The sequence below is a fragment of the Acanthopagrus latus genome, chromosome 4 (genome assembly GCF_904848185.1).
Source record: "Acanthopagrus latus isolate v.2019 chromosome 4, fAcaLat1.1, whole genome shotgun sequence".
NCBI classification, from domain to species: domain Eukaryota; kingdom Metazoa; phylum Chordata; class Actinopteri; order Spariformes; family Sparidae; genus Acanthopagrus; species Acanthopagrus latus.
In genome coordinates, this window is record NC_051042.1 from 25,112,266 (window position 1) to 25,138,118 (window position 25,853).

At 39.2% G+C, this 25,853-nt stretch overlaps 1 protein-coding gene across 7 annotated transcripts in view; it reads right to left on the reverse strand.

The window, feature by feature from the left end:
- The window catches only part of LOC119017738 (CUB and sushi domain-containing protein 1-like), a 405,003-nt gene that overhangs the window by 154,110 nt on the left and 225,040 nt on the right, over nt 1–25,853 (reverse strand). For 2 of the 7 annotated variants that reach the window (XM_037094673.1, XM_037094672.1), the window contains exons 8-10: nt 17,719–17,800; nt 14,190–14,314; nt 6,804–6,925 (exon numbers count right to left, since the gene is read on the reverse strand). In XM_037094673.1, the coding sequence (XP_036950568.1) occupies nt 6,804–6,925; nt 14,190–14,314; nt 17,719–17,800 (329 nt within the window). Of the gene's footprint in view, nt 1–6,803; nt 6,926–14,189; nt 14,315–15,248; nt 15,314–17,718; nt 17,801–18,883; nt 19,098–19,182; nt 19,342–19,466; nt 19,682–25,853 lie in introns of those variants that run through there. The other 5 variants (XM_037094676.1, XM_037094677.1, XM_037094678.1 and 2 more) reach the window with 5 other exon arrangements.

The following is a 25,853-nucleotide window of genomic DNA, read 5'->3' on the forward strand; positions in this document are numbered from 1 at the left end:
AAACTTTTTCTGTTTCAGACAAATCAATGGAGAAAAACGAGAAACTTGTAAAGGGAAATAAAGCATGTGATGTATGGTCTAATCATAGGAATAAATGCATATAATCAAGATGTCTGCTTGATCTCAGCTCAGTGAAAATAGGAAAAAAAAGGTCATACAGATGAAAAGATAAATAAAGAATGGCTGAATTGCCAGAGATCTGGCCATGAGAGACCAATTTCCTCATGGGTGATGCACGTAATAAGGACATTACATCTGCATTATGATATAATGATTTCAAGAGTGCAGCAGCTGTGGTGATTACAGCATCTTGGGTTTTATATGTCAATATTCTTTAGCATAATTGTTGAGTCTTTGTGGTGTTATATGTTCTGACAAGTGATTCTCCATGTGGACACAGGGAAAAGATAAAGTACCAGTCCATTTTAAAATAGACTGGTGCGGATGCTAGCCTGTTGGCTGTGCCCTCGAAGTACCCAGATGTGCCATGTTTATGTGTTGCAATTCTGCCCTGAGGTGACCTTTTCTTTAAGTGGTAAAAAAAGCAAACAGTTGCTGTCTGTTGAAATAACTCCCTTGTCGAGGCATTACAGCACCTTTGAGTGCTGTTGACCTGTTGGCTGGACAGTTTAGTAAAATAAACTGCAAACTGGGTTTAAGCAACAGCTGTGCGACAGCTCTGTAGACACTGAATTATAAACTGTGATACAGCAGATAGCTTCCTGACAGTAATAGAGTGTGGGTTGAGGCTTTATGCCAGAATTACCTTACAGCTCTTAAATGAAATGTAATTCATGTATTACCACCATTAGAATAAGCCAGTGCACAAAACTATTAAGCATGACTTTGGGACATTCATGCATCACCGTGGACAGCCCCCTTTGGTAGAGAGGCGTAAGGTTCAGGAATCAGAGCCTAATGAGAATGAATGAGAGCTAATACAGTGAATTATGGTCAGACAGACTGCCAAATTACAGTCAAAAGCCAGACTAGCAAAAAGCCTTGAATTGAGATAATGTGCTAATTAGGCAGCTATTGGTGAATGTCTTTCCATTACCATGGACACTGATGGTTATTTACCCAGCACTTTACTGATGCCTTTTGTTCAGTTCATGTGATCAATGCCCTCACTGAGCTACACGGTGTATGTTGTATCGTTTGTAGTGATCCAGAAATTACACAGTATCTCGTTGTACCAGCAATTTAGTCCTACCACTGCAACAACATATAACAGTTTGAGAGAATATACAGTAGGTAGTGTGCAAGCTTAAGCATTCAGTAATACAAAGTAACACGTAGCAGCTCAGAGGATAAATTCAGATTGATAGTCACATGATATTGAGAGAAAGTGGGGTTTATTACAACTTGGGTTTGCTTTTTGTAGTTTTGGCCTTCTGTTTGATCTGTAATGACAACATTGTTCTCTCTGAAAAATGCTGAAATCTTCCAAAGTTGCAACATAACTAAAAATAGGTCAGAGGGGGCAACAATTGTCAGATGATCACAAAGGGTGTAAACAAACCCCATGAAAGGTAAAATCATGATCCAAATTGCTTCTTGTTATAATCCATTACAGATAGCAGATGGACCTCCTGGTTCAGAAGTACTGTGCACTGTTCTCAGTCCAATGAAGGCATATCGGCATATTCTGACTCCTAATAAATTGATCACTGACCTGTTAAAACCCTTCAGTTAGGGCTGGGCGATATGGCTTAAAAATTGAATTGATATACAAATTTAAACCATTTAATGATGGTTAAAACAATTAATCCATTAATCATAAAATTAATTAGCAGATTGGTAATCGTTGCAGCTCTATACTCTTCCTTTCAATTCAGTAAAACACAAACTTAAGTTGAAATATATAATAGTTATGTCAAATATGTAAATTTAGTCAGTTGCAGAGATATCCACCAAAGGCAGAGTTATCAAAAAAAAAAAAAAAGAAAAAAACCAAAAAACAATATCTGCGTTGTTAACTGAGCTTACTTGCTAATGACAGTTACAGTTAGAGGGAGTTAGCGGCTATGTTTAGAGTTGTTTAAATTATGATTTACACAGGTGGCCAATTCTAAGTTTTGGCAAGTTTTCTATCATACCCCTTGCAATTGCTGTAGTCATCAACAAAATCTGTTGAGTCTGACATACCTGAATCTCCTTGCTCATAATGTCCATCAAGAATAATTTCCTCTAAGCCTGATTTCAGTTATACTAAAGGTGGATAATGCAATTCTGTAGAAAGATGGCTGATTGTTGAGTCTCATTCTCAGGCTCTACAATACAGATGCTTTGGCCTGGTGATGCATGGCATCTGCAGGCTCCATGAATTATTTTCTAGCTTAATGAACACAGATGATATCTAACGGGAATTTCTCCAATATGTCGGAGATGTTGAAATCTTTGAGGACATGTGGATGGGCACCAATATCTTATAACAGAAACTCCTGCACATACCAATATGATAATGCATGGGATATTGGGCATTATGTTTTCATCACGTAACAGCTTGAGCAATTCTGCAGTCATGTTACAAAATAATGTACTGTCATAGAATCAGACAGGACTTTACCATATTCTGGCGAAGGCCTTTATTGGTCTAAATTTTTGTATCAAGTAAAATTTAACAGAATCTGATAGAACGCCACAGAATGTGTCCTGCCCCACTAAAATTATGATGATGGTGATTCATGCATGAAAATGACCCCACATCCAATATCATAATACCTCTCTCACACACATGCACATGCACAAACACTCACACACGCAAACACACACACACACACATACACTAATATGTATTCATCAGGAAAAAGACAGCAATGATTAGAGGCCTAATGGGCATGTGTGATGATGCGTTTCAGGGTGTATGTGTGTGAGCAGTCAGGCATGGCTCAGACTTGAACAAAATAATTATCTGCTTGATACTGATGAATCAAGTGACACACAATCACACACACACTACTCAGTCCTTTTTTTTCCTGCTGTGCACCTGAGTTTTTCCTCACTACTACCTAAATGTTGACAGTTTACCCTGCAACATATTTTTCACAACCTCTGGCAGTTAGCAATTAAGTTGGCAGACAGAAAACAAACAGTCAACTTTCATAAAATCACACAAAACCAGATGCCTGTGCACACGCTTACACATAATACAGGCACACACACACACACACACACACACACACACACACAAATAGAAGTACGCTCACAGCATTTTGCAAACAGGCTGTCAGACCATTACAAACTATATTGATTGTGCTGCTTTTATTCAGAACTTAACAGAGTGACAACAACACGCAACCAGCCAGAATTAGTTATCGGCTATTGAAACTTGTGCACGTAAAGCTACACAAAGAAGGAACAAAAGGCACGCTAACTTTGATGAAAACATTCATCTCTGTCTCAATTTGGTAGAACACGTTATTGATGAAAGAAGTCATCTGGAATAATGGTTAGTCAGAGTGTGCGAGAGACGGAATGAAGAAGAGGAGAGCAGACAAAGAGGGACAGAGCAGGAGTCTGAGATGGAATCGGAGAAATGTAAAGAGAAAAAAGAACAAGTACAGAAAGACGACTGTTATTCATCTAAATTCCGGCTTGATTGCTCTCTTTAAATATCTCTATTCTATCTATTTATTCTCCCTCCAAATCTGTTTACACTGTCTCTGACTGACCACAAAAAGCTCATGCAAACATACACTTAGAATTTCAAGGTGTGTTTAATCATCTGTCTCATTCCCTGTATACACATATTAAATCATGACTGAAGATCAATGTTCAAGCAGGAATACATACATCTTCAACTTAAGGAAGATGTAGTTGTGAAATAACAAGTTAAGGCCTTTAAGGAAGGTGTTTACACAGAAAGACGATTACTGATGGAAGACAGAAACTTCACAGCTCAACAATCGAAGCTCAGTTGAAGTCAATAAGATAAAAATGTCAAGTAATAAGAAAATTCACAAATATTCATAGACACCGGGGATAATCCTAAACATGTAGATTAACCATTTCATTGTTAATTTCAATCAAGTCTTGAAATTTTGGATGAAGACAAGGATCTTTTCAAAACTCTTATACATTTAATCTCAATTTCAGCCTCAAAACTCCTGTACCAGAGACATTGTCCAAATATAGAGGCATTGATGGCCCACCATCATTGTTTTTTCTCCTTAGCTTCACTTTATAGAATTACACAGAGGAGTTAGCTGCCTTTGACAGTTTTTGTCAACACTGTCGAGGATGCAAATCATATCAGGTTTGAATAACCCTGGAATCTCACTGGACACAGCTCACTTTCAGTGTGAGCTGAATTGATGGGAACATTCACATTATTCTGGCTAGGTAAGTGGATCGAAGGCATGCCTTCAGAACACGACAATGAACGTGTTAATGTGTAGAATCATGCTATCATGCTCATTCCACTAAGTGCTGTAATAAAGAGGATCATAAATTATTAAGTCTAAGGCTGTTTAATGGGGCAAATTGGAAAAACAATTTATCAGAAAAAAAAATCTATAAACTACATACAGTACACCAGCATTTCAGTACTGTGGATGGAACAGATTTAAATGTATTCAGTGTCATTCATTTAGAATCTATTCTATTAATTTCTAGTCCGTAACTGTCTTTATCCTCTTGTTTGTCTCTATCCTTGTCTCTCCCTCTGTATATGTAGATAGCGACATTCTGCAAATGCCAGCAGCTGTAGTAGCTGATAATCTGTCATTATAGCACATTCTTAAAGTACTCTCCAAACCTCAAGCATTTTCAACACACACACACAAACATGCACACACACGCACACACATGCACAAGCAGTACACAGAACAGATAAAACCCATTCCGTCTGTCAAAAGCTAAGGCTATGTGAATCTATTATACTCTATTGTATTGCATTCTATTTTAAACCCAGAGGAACAGACACACAGACACACACACACACACAAAACAAGAGGATGCCTTTCCATCTGTCACCTGACATTGTGCAAAATCACTAATAATGTATGTTAAATTTGTCATGATGAAACTTTTACAAATGCAGCAATGTCAATTACTTCCTTTTGCCTAAAGCTGTGATTTCTTGTGAGACACTTAAATTGGAAAAGGCAACTTCAACTGTCACTTCAATCGGAATGTCTTAAGATGCAGACCAATCAGACTGCCAGATGTTGATTTGAAAAGAATCTCCAAAATGGAAACTGGAAAAGTAATTCCAGTCTCAAAGCTAGGTGGGTGAGATAAATCCACACGGATACACTCAAGTTCTTAGTCATCATATGTTGCAATTTCTCTCTCCCAAGGTCAGAGAGACACAGAAATGAGAGCCCTTTCTTCTCCAACTTTTCATTTTTTTGTTCTCTCCCCTCAATTATATCTCACAATTTCTCTATCCTACTCCTTCAGAGGCTCAAAGGTAAGTAGACTCCATTTCCATGCATCTTTAGAGAAAGATTCAATGTCACATGTCAAGTACCTGCTTGGACATTCAGTCTTTTTTGCCTTTTCCCACTTCCCTGCGCTCGATTTTTAATCACGTCTATGCTTTCCTTCTCTCTTTTTTTACTCTGTAGTTTTCAATGTGCTCAGTGCCATTCTGCTCTCTTTTTTGCTCTTCCCTCTCTCCACTCTCACCATCTTCAAACTTAACATTTTAGACAAATCAAAGTGCAAGGAGGAAAGAAGATGATAGAAGGAGAGAGTTACATGAGAGAAGGATGGGAAGAGAGCAGAGAAGATGAGGGAGAGAGAGGTGAGAAGAGAGAGGTAGAGCATAAAGAACATAGATGTTAAGAAAAAAATGAGAGGCAAGCTGAGGGTAAGGACGAGAGGGAAGGGAGAGATTGGAGAGCAGGGAGTACAGGAGCTGGGAGAGGAGAGTAGAAGTAAAGACAAGATATGTGATGAGACATGAAGATAATACCACAAAAGAAACTGTAGATAGAGAAACTTGAGTGGTTGAACCGCAGGTTTATGAATTAATCATGTCTCTAACAATGACTCAACCACAAAGTTGCTTTCACAAAATTTTGGGAGGTGTGTTGACCCTGAGCTCAGCAATGGAACTCAGTCGGCGAGCAGGATCATAAAAAGGAAGAGTAAAACAACAGCCCTTAAAGTTTCTCAACAACGGGCCACGAAAGAGAATATTTTTGTACATCTTGTCATAGTTTTTAGTCTGCCTTTAAACTTTTAACCTCTCCTGTCTCTCTACTGCATTTTTTAATCTCTGTTTACCACAGGGAGGCTGTGTATGCAATATTAACATTTTTTTCAGCGACATCATGCCTCACAGTCATGCAGTTAAACCTGCTGACATCTGAGATTTTTGGAACATGAAAACAAATTAAAAAATATATATATATATATTCAAATAAATAACACATTCTGAGCATCCATCCTGTGGACAGTTTACCTCGCTGGGCAAAAATCTTCAATAGACAGAGTAGATAATTTGCAGACACATTTCATAATATTCTCATCAGTATGCTGACATCCCAGCTAATTTCATGAAAAATAGTTTAAGATTTCATCACCAATACTGCAGGCAATATTTCAAACTGCCAATATAGAGTGATGAAATTAAAATGGAACAACATAGACTGGTGAATATTTGACATAAAATAACAAAAAATACACATCAAACATTGCAACAAAAAGTTAGCTTGACATCTCATTATTACAGACAATGTGAAGAAAATCAAGGTATAGGTTTATTTCCTCTACATACGACTATAAGATTATTTTTTTATGGAAATGCCTGATGAAACAAAGAGGAAATAAAACAATGAAAATGAGCTCACCTTCTCAGAGTCCATTGCAGCAATGACCCACACACAGTGTGCGTTGTTCTCATATTGAACAGGGTAGTTAGGAGAAGTTATGATCCCTCTGGGCCCCCTTAGGTTGCTGCCACATGTACGAGCTACAGAGGAAGAGAAAGACAGAGCGACACAGGGTTTTAAAAAAGATTTATGGGTTATCAAAATTACGCTCACAGATTGCAAATGGCTTTTTACCTCAGAAAGAGAAAAGACTGAGAGGGTGTGGCAATGACAGAGGGCAGTTATTGTGGACCATGAGTTTCAATGTAAGTAAAACTCAAAGTGTGGTTTGCGGACAAATGAAACATTTTGATAGATACACATCTGGTTAACTCAAAAGACAATATAATTCTGACTAACCAATAGCTAATTGCTAAAAGAGGGGTTTTAACTGCAATATTATGACAATGGTCTCTTTAAAGATCCAACATGCTATACATCTGTGCTGCAGAATAAAGTGGAGAATGAAGTATTATTCTAGGACTTCAATTCAGGATATTCGATTGTACCACAAGTATCATCTCATGAGCGCCATGCATCTAGTGTTTACAGAAGCGCTGCCTTTAAGAAACCTTTTCAGTTGGATACAAACACAAAAATGCATACAAAACCTCGAGCCCTGTGCAATGGTAGATAAAGCTTTTGGCTGTCGTCTGACAACTTTTTCTTTCATCACTTTTCCTACAATGAGATTGATCCGTGAGTTGAAGGAAGCAAAAGGCTTTTAAACCAGAATGGTTGCTGGCAAATGTGAAAATGTGACGGATTTCATCCAAATATTGCATGATTATAATGTGGTCATTAGGTCAGGTCAAGTCCAGCAATCAGTGTATCCACATCTGCGAATGATGTTCAAATTCAGAAAGATTGCAATGACCCAAGAAATAAACATGAGTAACCTCAAGAACTAAAAACAAGCATCTAGTCATAGTAAAAAAAATGGGGCCTCTCTCCAGAAGAGTGCTCAAATTACATACAACATATTACTTTATATATGTATAGTTATAATCCAATGGAGCTGACTGAAGCATTAAAACTTATTAGGGACTATTTCCTGTGCTTTGCCCACTCACTTCAATTGTAAACAATACTGATAAAATATATTACTAAACACAAGCAAAACATATGTATGTACTTTTTAGAGTATTAGCATACTAGCATTCTATGTTAGCACTCACCTCATAATACAGTTAAAGCTGATGAGAATTCAATTATTAGTTTTGGAAGCATCTTTTCATGAGGTGTCGTAGAAAGTCTAATTTTAGATCAGTGACCCATCCCTACACATTAACCATTGTTAGCATGGCGACAGATGTCACTGTCATGACATAAAAAGTCGACTAACTTCAGTGTTTCCTGCATGTTTGAAAACAGTAAGATGTTTAGGACCAAAAACTCCCGGGAGAATGTACTTTTCAGAGCAATAGGACATCGAACAGTGCTTGTGTTTTTTGGGACAAAGGGCTGTCAGGGCTTTTTCAGACTATTAGGAATAACAGGCTAGGGAGCAAAGGGCAGTCCCTACCAAAGAAACTGGCCAGCTGACATGCTGCTATCAAGGCAAGGAAAATCTAACTTTGAACTCTATGTTCCAGATAACATGGGTACTTGCTTTTGCTACCAAACTCCCTTCTTTTGCTGGTAAACGTTGAGTACCTCTGCCCCTGAGGAGCCTGCAGATTCCTGTTATCAACAGCATTTTTCATAATATTCTTCCTATTGCTCTATTTTATATATATTGATTTTGTCCTGTGTGATATTCAGGGTAATATTTCTTGTCTTCAGTACCTCATAAACTCTCTGATGTTTTACTGCCTTAACGGGTTACTTGGCAGAAAAAAAGTGTAGTGTCAAAAGTCCCTTTAAAAATCCCTCTCTCACAAGCATAGTAATATTAAAGGGCTTACTTGACATTTTCAATCAGTTGTAGTCAACAAGCACTGTCACACTGCGGAGGAAGTTTTATCTGATCATATATTTGCCCTTTATCTATCATAATGTGTTAGCTGAAGGCAATCACTGCCATTAGAGCGAGAAAAGGCAATTGACATTTGAGACAAGAATGGACATAAGCAGAACATAAGAATAATACTGAATAATAGTGGACATGTGAGGAGATAGAGAGATGGGTGGAAAAACAAATTAAAGAAGTTTATAGACAGGGTGAGAGACAAATTGGAAAGAAATGAGGGAGAGAGGTTAGAAAGACACAGAAAGAGTGAGTGGAGAGGTTGAAAGATAATAATGTAAGAAAGAAAAGAAAGTGAGGGAGGAAGGGCAAGAGGCAAGAAAGAGACTGAGACACAAAATACCACAAGAGAAAGGGGCAGAGAGGAGAACCTCAGATGACTGATCTGCCTGTTAATTAGAAAAGAGCTGAAACACACTGCGATACACACAGGTACACACACACATACACACAGACACACAGAAACACATTCATGGCGATTCATCCCAGAGACCAGCTTCTAATTAACATTAAAGTCTCAGTAGAGAATGAGAGAGGCTCATGGGTTTGAATCTCAGGAGAGTGATCATACCAGATAACACAATACACCAGGGCTACACTATAGGAATTTTTAACCTCTGCCTGCCTACTTGTTTCCCAACTCTTTCCCTTCCTTGCTCTCTCTCCCTTTACATGTATGTGACAGAATTTGCAGTGTTGTTGAGGTGTCCTTGTGTTGTGCCACACTGAAAATTCACTTTTTAAATTTTTAGATTTTTTTTCCCCAAATGAACCCTGGGACAGTTCAAGTGTAACATACACTATATTACCAAAAGTATTCGCTCACCCATTCAAATGATCAGAATCAGGTGTTCTAATCACTTGGCCTGGCCCCAGGTGTATAAATTCAAGCACTCAGGCATGCAGACTGTGAAACCAGACATTTGTGAAAGAATGGGCCGCTCTCAGGAGCTCAGTGAATTCCAGCGTGGAACTGTCATAGGATGCCACTTGTGCAACAAATCCAGTCGTGAAATTTCCTCGCTCCTAAATATTCCACAGTCAACTGTCAGCTCTATTATAACAAAATGGAAGCGTTTGGGAACAACAGCAACTCAGCCACGAAGTGGTAGGCCACGTAAAGTGATGGAGAGGGGTCAGCGGATGCTGAAGCGCATAGTGCAAAGAGGTCGCCGACTTTCTGCACAGTCAATTGCTAGAGAGCTACAAACTTCATGTGACCTTCAGATTAGCCCAAGTACAGTACGCAGAGAGCTTCATGGAATGGGTTTCCATGGCCGAGCAGCTGCAGCCAAGCCACACATCACCAAGTGCAATGCAAGGCGTCGGATGCAATGGTGTAAAGCACGCCGTCACTGGCCTCTAGAGCAGTGGAGACGCGTTCTCTGGAGTGATGAATCACGCTTTTCCATCTGGCAATCTGATGGACGAGTCTGGGTTTGGAGGTTGCCAGGAGAACGGTACATTTCAGATTGCATTGTGCCAACTGTGAAATTTGGTGGAGGAGGAATTATGGTATGGGGTTGTTTTTCAGGAGCCCTTCCTCTTCCAACATGACTGTGCACCAGTGCACAAAGCAAGGTCCATAAAGACGTGGATGACAGAGTCTGGTGTGGATGAACTTGACTGGCCTGCACAGAGTCCTGACCTGAACCCGATAGAACACCTTTGGGATGAATTAGAGCGGAGACTGAGAGCCAGGCCTTCTCGACCAACATCAGTGTGTGACCTCACCAATGCGCTTTTGGAAGAATGGTCAAAAATTCCTATAAACACTCTCCTCAACCTTGTGGACAGTCTTCCCAGAAGAGTTGAAGCTGTAATAGCTGCAAAAGGTGGACCGACATCATATTGAATTCTATGAGTTAGGAATGGGATGGCACTTCAGTTCATAGAATGAGTAAAGGCAGGTGAGCGAATACTTTTGGTAATATAGTGTACTTTCTGCATCTGTTTCTTTTACCATTTCAGTGAAGGAATATGAAATGTAATGCATATTGAGTGTCAGTATTTCTGCACCATTCACAAGTTTCAAGTATTATGCAAATACATTAAAGATGTCTTGAGCATCATTTTATTTTTTATCCAGTTTAGCTAAGCATGAGAGGCACCTTTGGAAACATTTGGATCTACAACGTAATATATTTACTCTGAAAAATAGTTGGGTTTAAACAAAGTTTTTCTACACAAAAATGTTTGAAGTGTCACAGCTACAAGTGAGCCCAGTGCTTATACTGTGTGCTTATAGCAGTTTTGCATTGTGTGTAGTGTCGTTTAAAGCACACCTGGGCCCTGCTTGAGAGCGCTACTTTTAATTACTGGTTCTCCATTGTTGATTTCCTGCTCCCTGAAACACCCACTATGTTTTTGGTTGGTGTTTGGCTTGGGTGCACCATACAACATCTCATAAACTTCTCCAACCTACACTGCTGATCCTACTGATAATACATTCCACTGTTAGTTTGAGCTACTCTTAGCTTATTCCCTCTGTTTAATAAATAATATTGTCATTTGCTTGATTGCGTGTGTCTCCTTCTTTTGCCGAAGGCATGGTACACTGAAGTTAACAAGAAAAGTTTTCCAACTTGAGGATGACTGAAAACGACACTGACAAACACTGTTAGGTAATATATATAATTAAAAGCTACTGTTACAGCTGGGGTATTAAAGGATTTTAATTACATTTTTTAGCAATAACTCAATAAATGTGTCTACATAGGGTTGAGTCAGAAACTCAAAGATTATATAAAGCTTTACAAAGCTGAAAAGTTGAATATAATATTCTGTGATTAACAGTAATCTTTTTGTTTTGGATATTGTAGGTCAATTGATTTGGTGCCAATCAGGTATCATGCTTGTTCAAACCTTAAAAACTTAATTTTAATATTTTTTTCTTAAGTTTTGCACATTTCATTTTAGCACTTGGAATAATCACACTGGCAGTGTAATTGACTGCCAGATGGGCAATTTTTTCCACTCTTGTGGATAGTAAATCTTCATTCATGACTCAGTTTGCCTTTCTGGCTCCACAATAGTGGAACAAGCTCCCCAGTGACATCAGGACAGAAGAAGTCCTACACATCTTCCATCACAGACTGCAAAACTGTCCAGACTGCATCTCGGCACATTATGGAACAAACAAAGAAACAAAAAAGTTTGTGTATTTTTTATCTTTTAGAAATTCTCAATTTGATGCACATGGTTAAATGTACCAATTGGTCACTATAAAGTCTATTCTATGATCTGAAATATTGTTGAAGATTTAAAGATCTGGGGCCTCAGTCATAAAATACAATTCTTAGATTAATGCTGAGCATAAAAAACACTGCATAAGCATTGTCCAAAAATTACATTTTTAACTCACACAGCTGTGACCTATAAATCTCAAATCAACTTGAATTGACTTTACCTTCTGTTCATTGTCCCCTCATATAATACTTAAAGCAGGAACAACGATGGTGGAGGAGGCTGACGCCAGGCAACATGTATAATTCAGTGGAATAAAGAGTGGGTGAACAAAGGAAACTTCACGCACAGCTTGGGAGTTTGACACCGCTACACATTGCTCAGAAGGCTCATGCAAAGTTCACTACAGCCTTGGACACATACGCTTCCAAAAGTGCAATAACCCAACATAACCAGCAGAAAAGTCACTTTTCTCAAGTCCACACTTTACTAAGAGATGAGATCACCACAGAAAGAATTATGTACTGCACCAAAAGTCTGCAACATCTTTTGGTTCATGGTCACCTAACTACAATAAAAATGAAAATGTGAAAATATGGAAATATGAACAGTCAGTACAAGGATAAGCTTTGCAAATAAGCTTATTGTGAACATAATATTCACATGTCCTTCCACCTCTCTCACTCATCACTGTTACTCCCTCTCTACTGTCTCTTCCTGACAAGAGTGGCCAGTATCATGTAGTCAGAAGGGTTCCTGCACTCCTAGACAGACATACATATACAAAAACAGGCACACACTCTTACACTATAATATGATGTGACAGCGACCCTATAGTGTTTGTCTGAGCACTGGGACTGCCTGTCTGTCAAACACACACACAGCTCAAGGCAAGTAGTGCTGCAGCTATGAAGTGTGTGACATTGTCCGGACACTTGCTGTCAATGTAAGTGTGTGTGTGTGTGTGTGTGTGTGCGTGTGTGTGTGCGTGTGTGTGTGTGTTAACTGTCTGCCTTTTCATTGTGGAGCAATAAACCCAACAGGGTATTGTCAGTAAACATGTGGGCAGTGAGAGCCCCTGCATCGTTTCACTGCCACTCATGCAGTTATTTATTTAGTCGCACAGCCAGTCAGTCAGAAAATGAATCATGATTTTAACACAGCAACAAACAACAAAATGTAAATCACAGTGATATATTTCATTACGTGTCAGTGATAATATACTTTTAGAGCCGTAGCATTTGCAAAAAAGCCACAAAGGCTACATTTTTCTTTGGGGATTGCATTAGATTGTCCAGCTGTGGTAATGGTTGCTAGGAGCAGTTAACCTAATTTTTTTGTGCTGATCTAAGATATTTTAAGTGCTGTTCTCTGTTTGGTTAATTTCTTATTAGGGCCCTGCATTGTCCAGCTCTTGTTCTGAACTTTCCATCCCACCTGAGCAGATGAGTCAGAGGAGTTCAGACAAGAATGGGGGGGGAGGGGGGACTGTGTGGTGTGGTGGAGGCAGGCTTTTTCAGTCAGTGCTTGCTGGCTTTGGAACAACATCATGAGGATCTTAGGCAGCAGTAAGTACAAAAATATACCATCAAAGGCTGTTGTTATTTTACCCTTTCGTTATCAACAACTAATCTCTCAGGAATTCAAAATATAACGTTGGATTTAACATGTTTTATCTGTATGGCCAAATAAATACATGTAAGTCCACTGCTTCAGAAACTTTGAACATTCTCATAGCATTGTATTTGGGTGACATATGCATGCTTTCTAACGGAAATGCAAGTCTAGTTTCTGTGCAACATTGTCGACAGCAGTCGGGCATAATTCCTCAACCTCAACTGTTGGACCTCTGAGGCAATAGTAGTAAGTAAAGCAGGTTGCCACTGTTGATGGTTTAACTCTTGGCACCTACTTGGCACCCTGAAGTGTCCTTGAGTGTTACACTGAATCCCAGATAAGCAGGTCAGCACCTTGTCTGACAGCTCAGTCACCATCACTTTAAAAGTATGTATGGCAGTGTGTGTGTGAATGCATGTGAAAGTGACTCATTGTAAAGCTCTTTGCAACTGTCTCAGGATAAATGCGCTAAATAAATCCATGTCCATGGCCATCAGATTACTTTTTACTCCTTGCTTTAAGTGCTTTAATATCAACATGGTAGATGTCAAACCAGTGTATGAAGCCAGTGTATAAAAATGAATGAAACTTACTTCTGCAGATGGGTCTGTGGTCACTCCAGGCAGCTAGTGTGTCGGTGACTCGTTGACAGGTGATACTTTTAGATCCTTGTAGTACATAGCTGTCATCACAACTGAACTGGACACTGGAGCCAACTCTAGTTAAGGAGACACAACAATAACAACACTTGTCAAAAACAGTAACAGTGAGGATGACTGCAGCTCTGATTGCTTCTCAAAGCCCCAGTCAGGTGTTTTTGTGATACTTTTAGAAAGCTCTTACATCACGGCTTATATCTTAAGAGAGCTGGGCTCTTACAGGAGATAATTGTAGAAATAATTTATGAATCACGGTCATGATATTAATGATGTAAAGGCTTTTAGGTCCCTGTGGAAGACAACCATCGCCACAGATCATCCAATTTGAATCTCTAATTCCTCTTTCTGTAAGACCCCGTACTTTTTCGTCATTCGTACCTTCCTCTTGTCTTCTTTTCTTTGCCCTCCTTTCCATTCTTTTCTCAACTCTTCTCGCCTTGTCTCTCATCAGTGGCTCTGATCATTCCTGTGTTCCCATTCCCTCCAACATCCCGCTGCCTAACACGTGAGAGGGACATTCAGCCATCTAAGTGGTAGTCTGCATGGTGTCGTGTCTGTAAAGCTTAATGTCTCTTCCCCGCTGACACACACCGCAGTCTACCACCTGGCCAAACATTCGCTACGTAGTGTTCTGGTTGTTCAGTGGCTTCACCCTGTTGTTAAACACTGTGAAGTCGCACAGCCCGGCCGAATCTCTCTGTTAGTGCCTTTGTCACGGAGAGTTGGGTCATTCACTTTACAGCTTCTGCTACTTTGGTGCCACTGATGGCACTGAAAATACCTTACGTGCAGCCGCTTGCTGTGAAATTTACAATTACCAGAGAAAAACTTACTGTTATTGCTTTTTTCCTGAAAGAACTTTTCACTGCAATTGTGTACGTGGTTGTCTGACAATGGAAACGGCCATGACACACTGAGGTACAGTCATCTTGCACACTGCCCAACAGCGCAAATTCTTATTTTCTCCACAGCTCATGTCTTCTCCTGTCTTACCTCATCAAACCAAAAATCCGCTCAAGCTCCAGCATCTTGGTGCTCAATGATGATTAGATAGAAACCTGTAACACACACCAAACACATCCATGCCAACATGCATATGCACAAAGACGTGGAGGTAATGACCTTTTGCTGAAGCTCCAATAATAGAACTATGGAGTATGTGCAGTCATGGTGCTGATGGTGAAGAAGTCCACCAGGAACTAAGCATGAAAAGATTTGTTCAAAAGTTTTTCAGCCTGAAAGAATTATCCGATAAGCGTAAAAACGGAATGCCCATTTTGATTTCCTCATAATCATGAGAGAAACATAAGGACAATTTAGCTGCCACTGATGTTAAGTGGATGAGTCGTAGGGAGGGGTGATCATTATATAATAGCTCTCTCCTGATTAAATGAAATTATGGCTCCCTTTCGACTGATAAGATGACAGACACCATGGAGTGAATCATTTAAAAATCCCCGTGTCCATCAAGGTCTTGTTAATTAGCCAAGATCCTTTGTCCCAAACATTTCTTCCCATTCTCTGTATAACTGTTATATGAGTGAGGAATAATACAAACTATAATCAGGGCAAACAATGAAAAGTATGTAACAGGCTCAGTCTCTATTGGTAAAGGAGAACTGCAGGCCTGAAACTACTTGACTGACAGTTGCAGGGCAACCTGTACCTGGGAAATTAGGTAACAGCAGAAGAGGTTAAGAATTCCAGATTTACACTGCTTAGCGTAGGACTGCCAATCACAATTATTTTTATTCTCAATTAGGGGTGAATGATACGGTTCTTTTCAGCCAATAAAATAACAACCTGCTTGTCAGGGCAGATCCAACATAAAAGGTGCATCAGTTATTCTGGCTGATCAGACCCTCTCCTCAGGCGGAAGGTGGGCAAAGTTATGCTACCATTATGTGATCACCAGACTCCCTGTACTTATACAAATTATTAAAGATGTAAAAGGTATAGATCGTCCTAGGTGAGTTGTAACAGGTAAGTGAGGTGTCAGTGAAGATGTCAATCAAACAGAGTCTGTACATCTCCGTTCTAAAAAGAGCTCAGCCAGAAAAGAAGAATCACCTGTGCAGGTGTTCCAGGAATGTGCGAGGCCTATAAACCAAGTCCCACATGTTGAGAAGTAAATAATACATGAATTAGTGAAATCTTTAACAGCTAACATTTAGTGTTTCCAGTCACGAGCTTAAAATATTTAATATTTACTTGAGGCAGGGATGACACAAGGCTCTTTTGTGTTCATTAATTATCTTATAGCCACTAAGTGGTGGTGAAAGTGTTCTCGAAAGTGTTACACACACACCGCACACACACAGACACACACACAGAAATAGCAGCAGCTACAAAAGAATAAAACTGCAGCTTAAACACTCATTACCTCCAGGTGGCACACATGAAAAATTCCAGCACATAAACTCTCGAAGCAATTACCTCTTTCTTTTGAGTGTGTGCGTGCATGTATGTGTGTGTGTGATGGCAACATCAACATGCCTATATCTGCAGGTTCAAAATGTTACCGTTAAGAATTTGCTCTCCTTGAGGTGACACCGGTGGGCAGGTGTGGAGCAGGTCTGACAAGCATTAAACAGCACCTCTTTAAAAGACTGCAGATATGAATATGAGTTTTTCCAAGTTTGTTGCAGGCCACTTACATAAGGTGTTTCTTGTCCAGAAAACCAGAGCTGTACCGTCATGTCCCCAACAGACATAAATTATTCATGATAATACATAAACTACAAAACACTTCAGTCCCCACGAAAATGAAGCAGAACTTTAGTGAGGACGTTAAATGCTCATTGGACCAATTTGGGGACCAGAATTTTGGCAGAGTGGCACTCCCTCTTAGTCTGGGAGTTAAAGGTTGCTGTTGCTAACTTGAGACAAGGGACAACTACAAAACACAGTGATTTCTGCAGAAGTAATCCAAACTGGGACCTGTATGTCTGTAAGCTCAAGATAACCTGGATAAACTAAAACAGTCCTTACTTACACATACTGCCAATCTTCCATGTTGCACAGTCGAGTATTTCATAAAGCCAAAGAAGGGCTGCAAGGGAATCAACGCACCTGCTAAGCTCGACTGTACTCAAAAAAAAAAAAAAGTGTCAAAAAAGGGGTGTCTTGTCTGTTCCGCCTGCAGCAAGGCTCGGTATTTTCAACTAACTGTCAGTAATTGGCCCAGTGCTGGCAACAACCAAGCTGTTCTGACTTAAGAATTAAAACAGCAAAACATAAATTGAGCAAGACTCCCTCTTCCCACTTGTGCCAAGCTTGCAGATTCACTGCAGGAAAAGACCTTTGAGCGAGAAAATTTTTGTCTGCTTTCAACATCTGACACACATATAATGATGATCCCTAGGCTGATCATCAAATCAACTGGATCTAAGGACCTTTTCGTATAAACTGATTGGACTTGGAGCGACAGGGAAGAGTTGCGTATGGGATAATGGGAACTTACTGGAAGGCGGAGCCCATCCTCTTGCCATTTTCTGGAACACCAGGATCTGGACAAACATCACCAGCAAGCCCACTTTGACTCACTGAAAAAAAGAAGAGAGAACATATGGTCTTGTCTGTTTGGAGAGTAAGTGACGGGGGGAAAATTATATTTTTATTATCATGTCCACAAGAATGACTATTTTTCAATATGTGATGACTGTCAAGTGGTTAAGCATAACTAGTATGACTCCAACTGTGAGAGATATCCTCAGCTGTTGTTGAGAATTCACAAAATGGGGTACACACTCCATTCTCGGCTAAATGAGGAACATGAAACGTACACAAGACAGATGGGATAAGAATCTACGAGATTTAAAGATAAAACATTTTTTAACGAAAGAGCAGCGATGAACACATTTATCATGATCTGCCTTTAGTAATTTATCCATCTATGGAGATCATCCCACACAAAATAAACAACTCACAACCATCTCTGTGTGTTTACTTTCGCCCTTGAAAGGAAAAAATATAAGAAACAGTAATTGCTTTTGACAAAAGTCTGGAAACTGACGAATAATTCATCTAAGTAGGTTGTTATTATACAGCAGACATTTTGACTTCTCAGAGCAGGAAAAACACTGCTGATAAAACTAATGAAGGCCGCATTTCATGTAGTCGACCCAGTTCCAGTGCTCAGGCATTGTGCAAGCTCACCTACTGACACTTAATACAAATGAATCAATTGTTAATGTTATTATATTAACCTGACATTTTCCTGCTTTGACAGGTCAGAATATTGTGAAAAGGATCCATACCAGGACTCTGAAACTAGCTCACCCAGATTGAGTACACTTGTGTTTTAGCTGCTAAAATGTCTACATTTAAAAAGTGTATAGGTTAGGGATCTCTTGTTCCTTCATTTAATTTTGCACTTGATAAAAATCCATGCAAAATGATGAGTTCAGTTCACCAAGATCGTACTTTTTTCCCTCCAGATAAAACCATTACAATAATCTTAAGGATGCTAAGGTTTCAGCATAATCACATAAAAATTCCACCCACAGATTTTGACAGCTGAGATATAGATATTCAGCACTGTGAAGGGAAATATCAGACAATAAGTTGAATACATTACAGCAAATAAGCAGTAAATAGCCCACATATATCAGTGTCCTCTGGCTTACCTTCTTTTGACATCTTAAAATTAAGTTGTAACCCTCTACCTTTACTGAGGTGTTTAATTAAATGAGGCTGAACTACCTCAATTATAAATGCAATGAATATTGACGTAAATTTGTAAGAATCATCTAGGCCAATGACTACAATTAATGCTGTCTGAATATAAAACAATGTGGAAGAAACATTAAGCTCACAAATCTGTTTAAAAGGCTAACAGTTACTAAGAAACATGAGCCAACTGCAAAGCTAGCATGTCACGAACGTTGACATTAGCTAACATAACGTCACTTAAACAACAACTTACGTTTATTATGTTTTGGTTTTTTTTTGTCTGTATTTTGGTTATTCTTCATATTCTCCCCCCATCAATTGCCAACATCACTGCTAGCTTCTATTTACCATAACGACACTGATAAAAGGGAAAAGAAAGGTTGATTAAAAAAAAAAAAGAAGAAGAAGAAGAAAAAGAAAAGTGCGAAGCCAGTTCCCAACCTAGCTTGTCAGGCGCGTTAAAGCTAGCTAACTTAATGCCAGTAACAGTATGTGGAGTCAACTCCTTTTCCTCTGTACGAAATGAAAGAAACTTACATTTTGCGTTGTGTTTCTTTGGCCTACAGTATATTTCGCTCGTTCGTCATATCGTTGTGTTTTTCCCCATCAAGTGACACTGTCAGTAGTCTACCAAGATCCATTTAAGCTAACCTCCTCACATAGTTGTGAATATCTTCGACCATGTGAACTTTAGCTCGTCCCTGAACGCAGCTCTAACTCAAACTGCCAGATGTCAGCCAGACATTTAATAAACTGCTCTGAGCAAATGGCACACATGGAACTCTAAAACCTTTTTTATGAAAAATGTAAGAGATTCTGGTGCGAGCATTGCCATCTCTTTACATAAACTCCATTAAAATTCACATTGGAAAATGCTATTGTTTTGTATCATTATTATTATTATATCATTCTGATTAATATTCTATGAACAAAAACACAAGACAAGCTTATCAATACTAACCTAAATGAAACTACCCAGTTTTATAACAATACACAATTATTCAAACTTGCTCCATTATTGACCTGCTGCAATATTTTTAACAGGTTGTTGGGCCTGCATTAGTAGTAGTCTAATAACCCAAAGATACAATAAGTAATGTTACATAGTCTAAAATATATTAGCCCATGGATGATACGATTATTGAGTCAAATTACTTGTAATATGAATATTGCATACAGGACTGTAAACTGGGTATTTCTACACAATGGCATTGCTACTCTTAATTAAGTGAATTAAGGTCTTGAATACTTCTTCCACCCTTGAAAAAAATACAGGCTTATAACTTCTACACTTTTATCCAGGGCATTTGAAACTTTCAAACTCATATAATGTAAAAGGACCTTAATTTTTTTGTGCTACAACACCGCTTGCTTCAGGAATTATGCCTCCCTCCGTTTACGTCAGCTTTAATTATAAACTTCACCGCTGCATTGTCACATAGTGTCATAGTCGTACGCAAATCTGACATTTAGTCTACCAAAAACCTATACAAACACATTTTATAAAACCCTCAGGGAAAAAAACTGTCAAAAGAAGAAGAAAGAAAAATACTTTTACAGTAAAAAAATGCCGCGACAACTGTCACATCTCCGCATTTAATTCCCTCCTGTTTTGTTGTACATCTTCATGATCTGTTCTGTTCAAAAAACCAACAACACAAAAGCAAATCACATCACAATTTTTCGTCCAGCTCTTATTTGGGATCTAGCATTTTTGTTTGTTTGTTTTTTCAGACTTTGCTCTGGCTGGGAGCATCTGCCGGATGCCTACGACACAATGTAAATGTAAATGAGACCAGACAACATGACAGAAACCAGTTTGGACCAGCTCTGTCTTAATGGAACTCTGCGGATGAAAAATGGCAGTTAGCATGAAAATAAAGGGAAAGGACGGAGAGGATAAATAAAATAGGAATGAGGAGGATGCCAGAGAGGGGACGACAAAAGCGCAAGGGAAAAAAAGAGGAGAATATCCTTGTGATAACATGTGTCACGGAGAATAGACAATATCTGACCTCTCAACCTCTCTCAAATTCTTTCCGTCCATCTTTTCTTGTATTTGTCTGTCTTCCTGCATCCACTCCCTCTCGCTTTTTCTCTCCACTTTTGTATTCTCAGCTTGCGCGCCCCGCTTTCCCCCCTCCTTCACACACATTAGCCGCAATTTACAAAGGGATGCCGAAGTTTTGTGCAACCCGGCATAAAAGATGGATGAATGATTTGCTGCATTTGTGCGATTGTGTTATGCGTGTGCCGAGAGGTTTTTTGTTTTGTTTTGTTTTTTTTTTTTTGCGAGTGTATAGACGCTGCGTGTGCGTGGTTGTGCGAGATATGATGCAAACAGAACAAGCTGTCTTGTTGCTCTGCTGCGTTTTTTGATGTTCCGTCCAAAAATCACCACACAAACACACTCGAGAAAAAAACACACTCTCTGTGTTGCGCTCTCTCATCCCTTTCTGCTTCACTCATGTTCAAATGGCTTTCATTGGCATCAAATACAAAGGTTCATATTGCCGAAAACAAATCCAGCTCATGCAAACAACATGAGATTGTTATAGGGGAGAAAAAGCTGCCAAATATCACCGCTGGGCCGATGTCAAAAATCCTCATTCCGACTTAATCCCATATTTGCACTTAAAAGACCGTTCAACATTTAAACACAAGCTTATGATGCGTGATGTCATTTCCATATCATCAAAGTGTCTTCAGCGAACCTTTCATCTCTGCGAGTCAACTTCTTTTAGGAATTCGCAAAGAGTGATTAATTTTCTCGTCTGCTGATGTACACTCGGCATCTCTGACTTCCACGCAAGACGTTCACTTCGCATCAGCTGCCCACTCTCACAGAGAACACGAGTCAACCTGATTCTCCGCCTCCTCCTCTGTGTGAAAGTTTCAGATACCACAAGGGGTGAAATTTCACTCCGGCGCTGAGTCCCTAACTGATCTTAATAAAACAGACATTTCCCTCAAGGCAACGTTAAATGACCAAACAAAAGTAACGTAGTAACTGTAACTGTCTTTGGCAACTTATATGAGGAAAAAACTATGTGGAGAAGCGCCTGTCCTCCTGTCTGTCCTCCCGCCTGTCCTACCAACTCCTCCTCACATTTCTGCCCGGAAAACAGCATCTGTCACCGGCAAAAAACGTTAACTCACTCTAAATCACCGCGACGGTCAGCCCTCTGGACAGAGACATCAGGGAACTTTCCCCCAGAAAACAGCCTCCGCCCCAGCGAGTGAGCGACAGCTTCCAGTTTAAAAAACGTAACTTTGTCACTTTCCAGGATATTTGGTGGGTCAGGATCTCAATCTCAACACATTATAACAGCATCCATATGATTATAAACTGTCTGTGGGTTTATATTGATGGGGGGACACCAGGGAAACACCTTCAAAACACACTGATGTCATCATCATGACGTGTACCATCACGCCTCTTTAGGAGAGTGAATGTGTGTGAATTACACAGCAGTTCGTCTTTAAGGCGGAGATGCTTTGCTCTTGGCAGAGAATTGGCGAACCAATGCTAAGGAGATAATGTGGCATCACTGTGAAAAAAGGGCTAGTTACTCCCTCCATTTGTCCAAAACTATCCACTATACACTCACCCCTAAGAGTAAGTAATATCCCTAATGAACAGTGCAATAAACCATGACTGCATGTCAAGACTGAAAAATGTTAGTACTCGGGGAAGGAAGTGTTTTCAGGCATATTTTTAAAGAGCCCGCTCACCATAAAATAAAGAGATTCAGCATAGCATTAAGGATAAAGAGACTATGTGGCTGCTGCAGTGGTTAAAGGCAAGTAATTACAATCCAAAGCTACTGGTTCTTCACTTTAGTATTTCATTTTATGGGACTTTGCAAGAGAAATGGAACACTTTTTTTTTTTTCTTTTTACCCTACAACGTTTGCTTCAATCAAGAGCGACAAGTGACTAAAGTAAGGGAAATGTTTATTACAGCAGATGATGTAATAATTGAGTCTCATCACAAAGTCTTTAGCAATGAGACTCTAGAGGGAGATTTTGTGAAGGAAGGGTTTCTGCCCTGAGCAGCAGCAAGAAAGAACCCCTTTCCCATGGAGTCTAGACTCTGGCAGTGGTGGTGGTGGTGGCTGATGACTCTCCAAAGACTGTAAGGCTGATGAAATGATGAAGCTGATGAAGCTGATGAAGCTGATGAAGCTGATGAAGCCGCGACTGGGCGGTGACAGGGAGGTGAGTGGAGTGAATGACATTATGGTATGAGTAATTAAATAAAGAGTGACTGAACTTTCACTTTTTACATAGTATATACACTACAATACTCATGCAACATAAACTACTTAAACTCAAATGCATCACTAATAATACTCCAATGCAGATCGTGTTTGACATTTCTTCTGAATAATGAGTAATTTTGATCTCTTTGATACTTTAAGTGGATTTTACTGCTGATACTTACATACTTTTACTTAAGTATAGAATAGTTTTACATGGTGGTATTGCTACTGTTACTGAAATAAAAACACATTTTACTTTTTCCACCACATGGGCTGATGACATTGCCATTAACCTTCAACAATACAATAATGTCATTGGGTATCAGTTTGTAACCTTTTTTTTGTTATAACCTAATCTATTGATTAATTCCTCTTCACGTCTCTGCTTACTTACTTCATTACATTTGATCAGTGCCTTTTAATTAAAAAAGTTAGCAATGCTTTTTCCATGAAGATCAAAGAATAAATAAAAGACACTGAGTCCACTGAGCAGCCAATGTTGCAACAGTACGGAACTGACAAGCAGAACGGGATTATGTGGCTGCTGTCGTCAGCGTTCGCCCTCAACACCACCAGATTAGACATGACACATGTTTTTGTGTTTTCCCATGAGTTATTATCTCTGGATACCAGAAACACCACGCAGGATGTCACACATCTGTCAAATTCAAATTGATCAATTTATCAATACATAATGATTTAAAAAACGCATATGTTTATCATTATTATTATTATTATTATTATTATTATTATTATTATTATTATTATTATTATTATTATTGATATTTTATCATTCCTCTCAAAAGCACAGAAGGCATCTAATCAGCAAACTGTGATGAAACATGTTAATTAGAAAGTTAGAAATCACTTGTCTCCATTGTTAAACGTGTCGGCTGCATAGAGCTTGTTTGTAACTCATTAGGTTGTACAAGCAGCACACAGAGTTATCTTTTTCAAAGTTAAAAACAGAAAAATGCGTAGTAGAGTAGTAGAAACAGCGTAAAAAGCATATGAAACAAGGTCATGTTGAATATGTGCATTTTGTTGAACATAAAGTCTTGTGTCTTTTCTCTAGTCGATTTTGTTTTCTTTGTTGTGAGAAACTGTTGTTGAAATTCCAAAGAGACAGAGTTACAAGCCACTGGCCCGGGCAATTGGAGAGAAATGGTAAACTGCTGGCTTAGAGGGCAACGTAAAGACGGATAAACACAAAGAGACATTTGCATTGAGAATGCAAAGCTGTGTAGCTCAAAAGTTTAGTCATTATAGCAGCTGACAGATGAACCATTAAAAAGGAAAATGTGGTCAAAGAGTGAATGAGAGACGGTGCAAGGAGAAAGGGAGAGCGTGGGAGAGTGTGTTTGTCCGTGTGTGTGCCTGTGTGTGTGTGTAATCAGCTGATGTGTGTTTCAGGTAAGAGCTTTTGAGTTGCTCTTCAGACGTCCGCAGGATGAGTGGAGAGACGTATGGCGTGCTGTTTGTGGATACGCTCTCTTCTCACAGCTCTCCTTGCAGCCACTCTGCCCTCTCTCTCTCCCACATCTTCTCACGCTCACAGGTCAATCAAGCTGAGACCTTTGAGAGTCAACGACCATCTTCCCAGCATTATCTTATTGAGCCCACAGGATTCCCCCCTTCTTGTTACGACATAAATTGTATTCAGATGGTTAAAGGACTGCATTTGCTATCGTGTGATTTTCCAAGTTTCAGGCATCGGCCTCACCTTCATGTGAGCAGATGAACCACCACGCCTGACAATCCTGAAGAAAATACTGATATAAATCACACTCTCACAATGATTCATTACACTTCTAGGTCACTGTCTAGGGAGTAAAACTCCTTAATCACAATCTTTCAGCCTCTCTATAATTATGACACATCCTCATCAGTAAGCTAATGTTACCACTGAGAGAAGGTAACTGTAAGATGAACTGCTTTCATTTTCTATATTGTTCTAGTTAGCACTCTGTCTGTCTGTCTGTCTGTCTGTCTGTCTGTCTATCTATCTATCTATCTATCTATCTATCTATCTATCTATCTATCTATCTATCTATCTATCTATCTATCTATCTATCTATCTATCTATCTATCTATCTATCTATCTATCTATCTATCTATCTATCTACCTACCTATCTACCTACCTACCTGTTGGAGAATGATCCATGAACAGAATCATCCATAAACAAACAGTCCTCAAACTGATTTTCACTTATTCTCATGTGTGTCTGTCTAATAGACTTTGCTTTAATACAGACTAGAGGCATTTACAGACAGTCTTTTAGATTATGATTCATAAGTGTGCCATTCTCTAGACAGGTAAAACTCATTATCATCAGTGTCTGGTTCTTTGTAATGATTATATATTGCGTAAAGACATTCTCTGCCATACCGCTATAATATTACCACTGGGAGTCATACAATGTAAAGATGCGTTGTTCAAAGACTGGTTCGGGACCAAAAGCGGACCTCGGCTTACATTTTATAAGGTGTTTTAATGAGTCAGATTCCAAGTCTGATGGCCTGACCATAGTGTGTTTAGATTGCCTCACTGAACCTTCAGTTCACCACATTTACTCAGTTTTGGTCCCCGAAATGCTGGGATGTTTTAATGAGCATGGGTCCCAAGTTGTGAAACCAAATTTCTCACTTTTAGTCTGT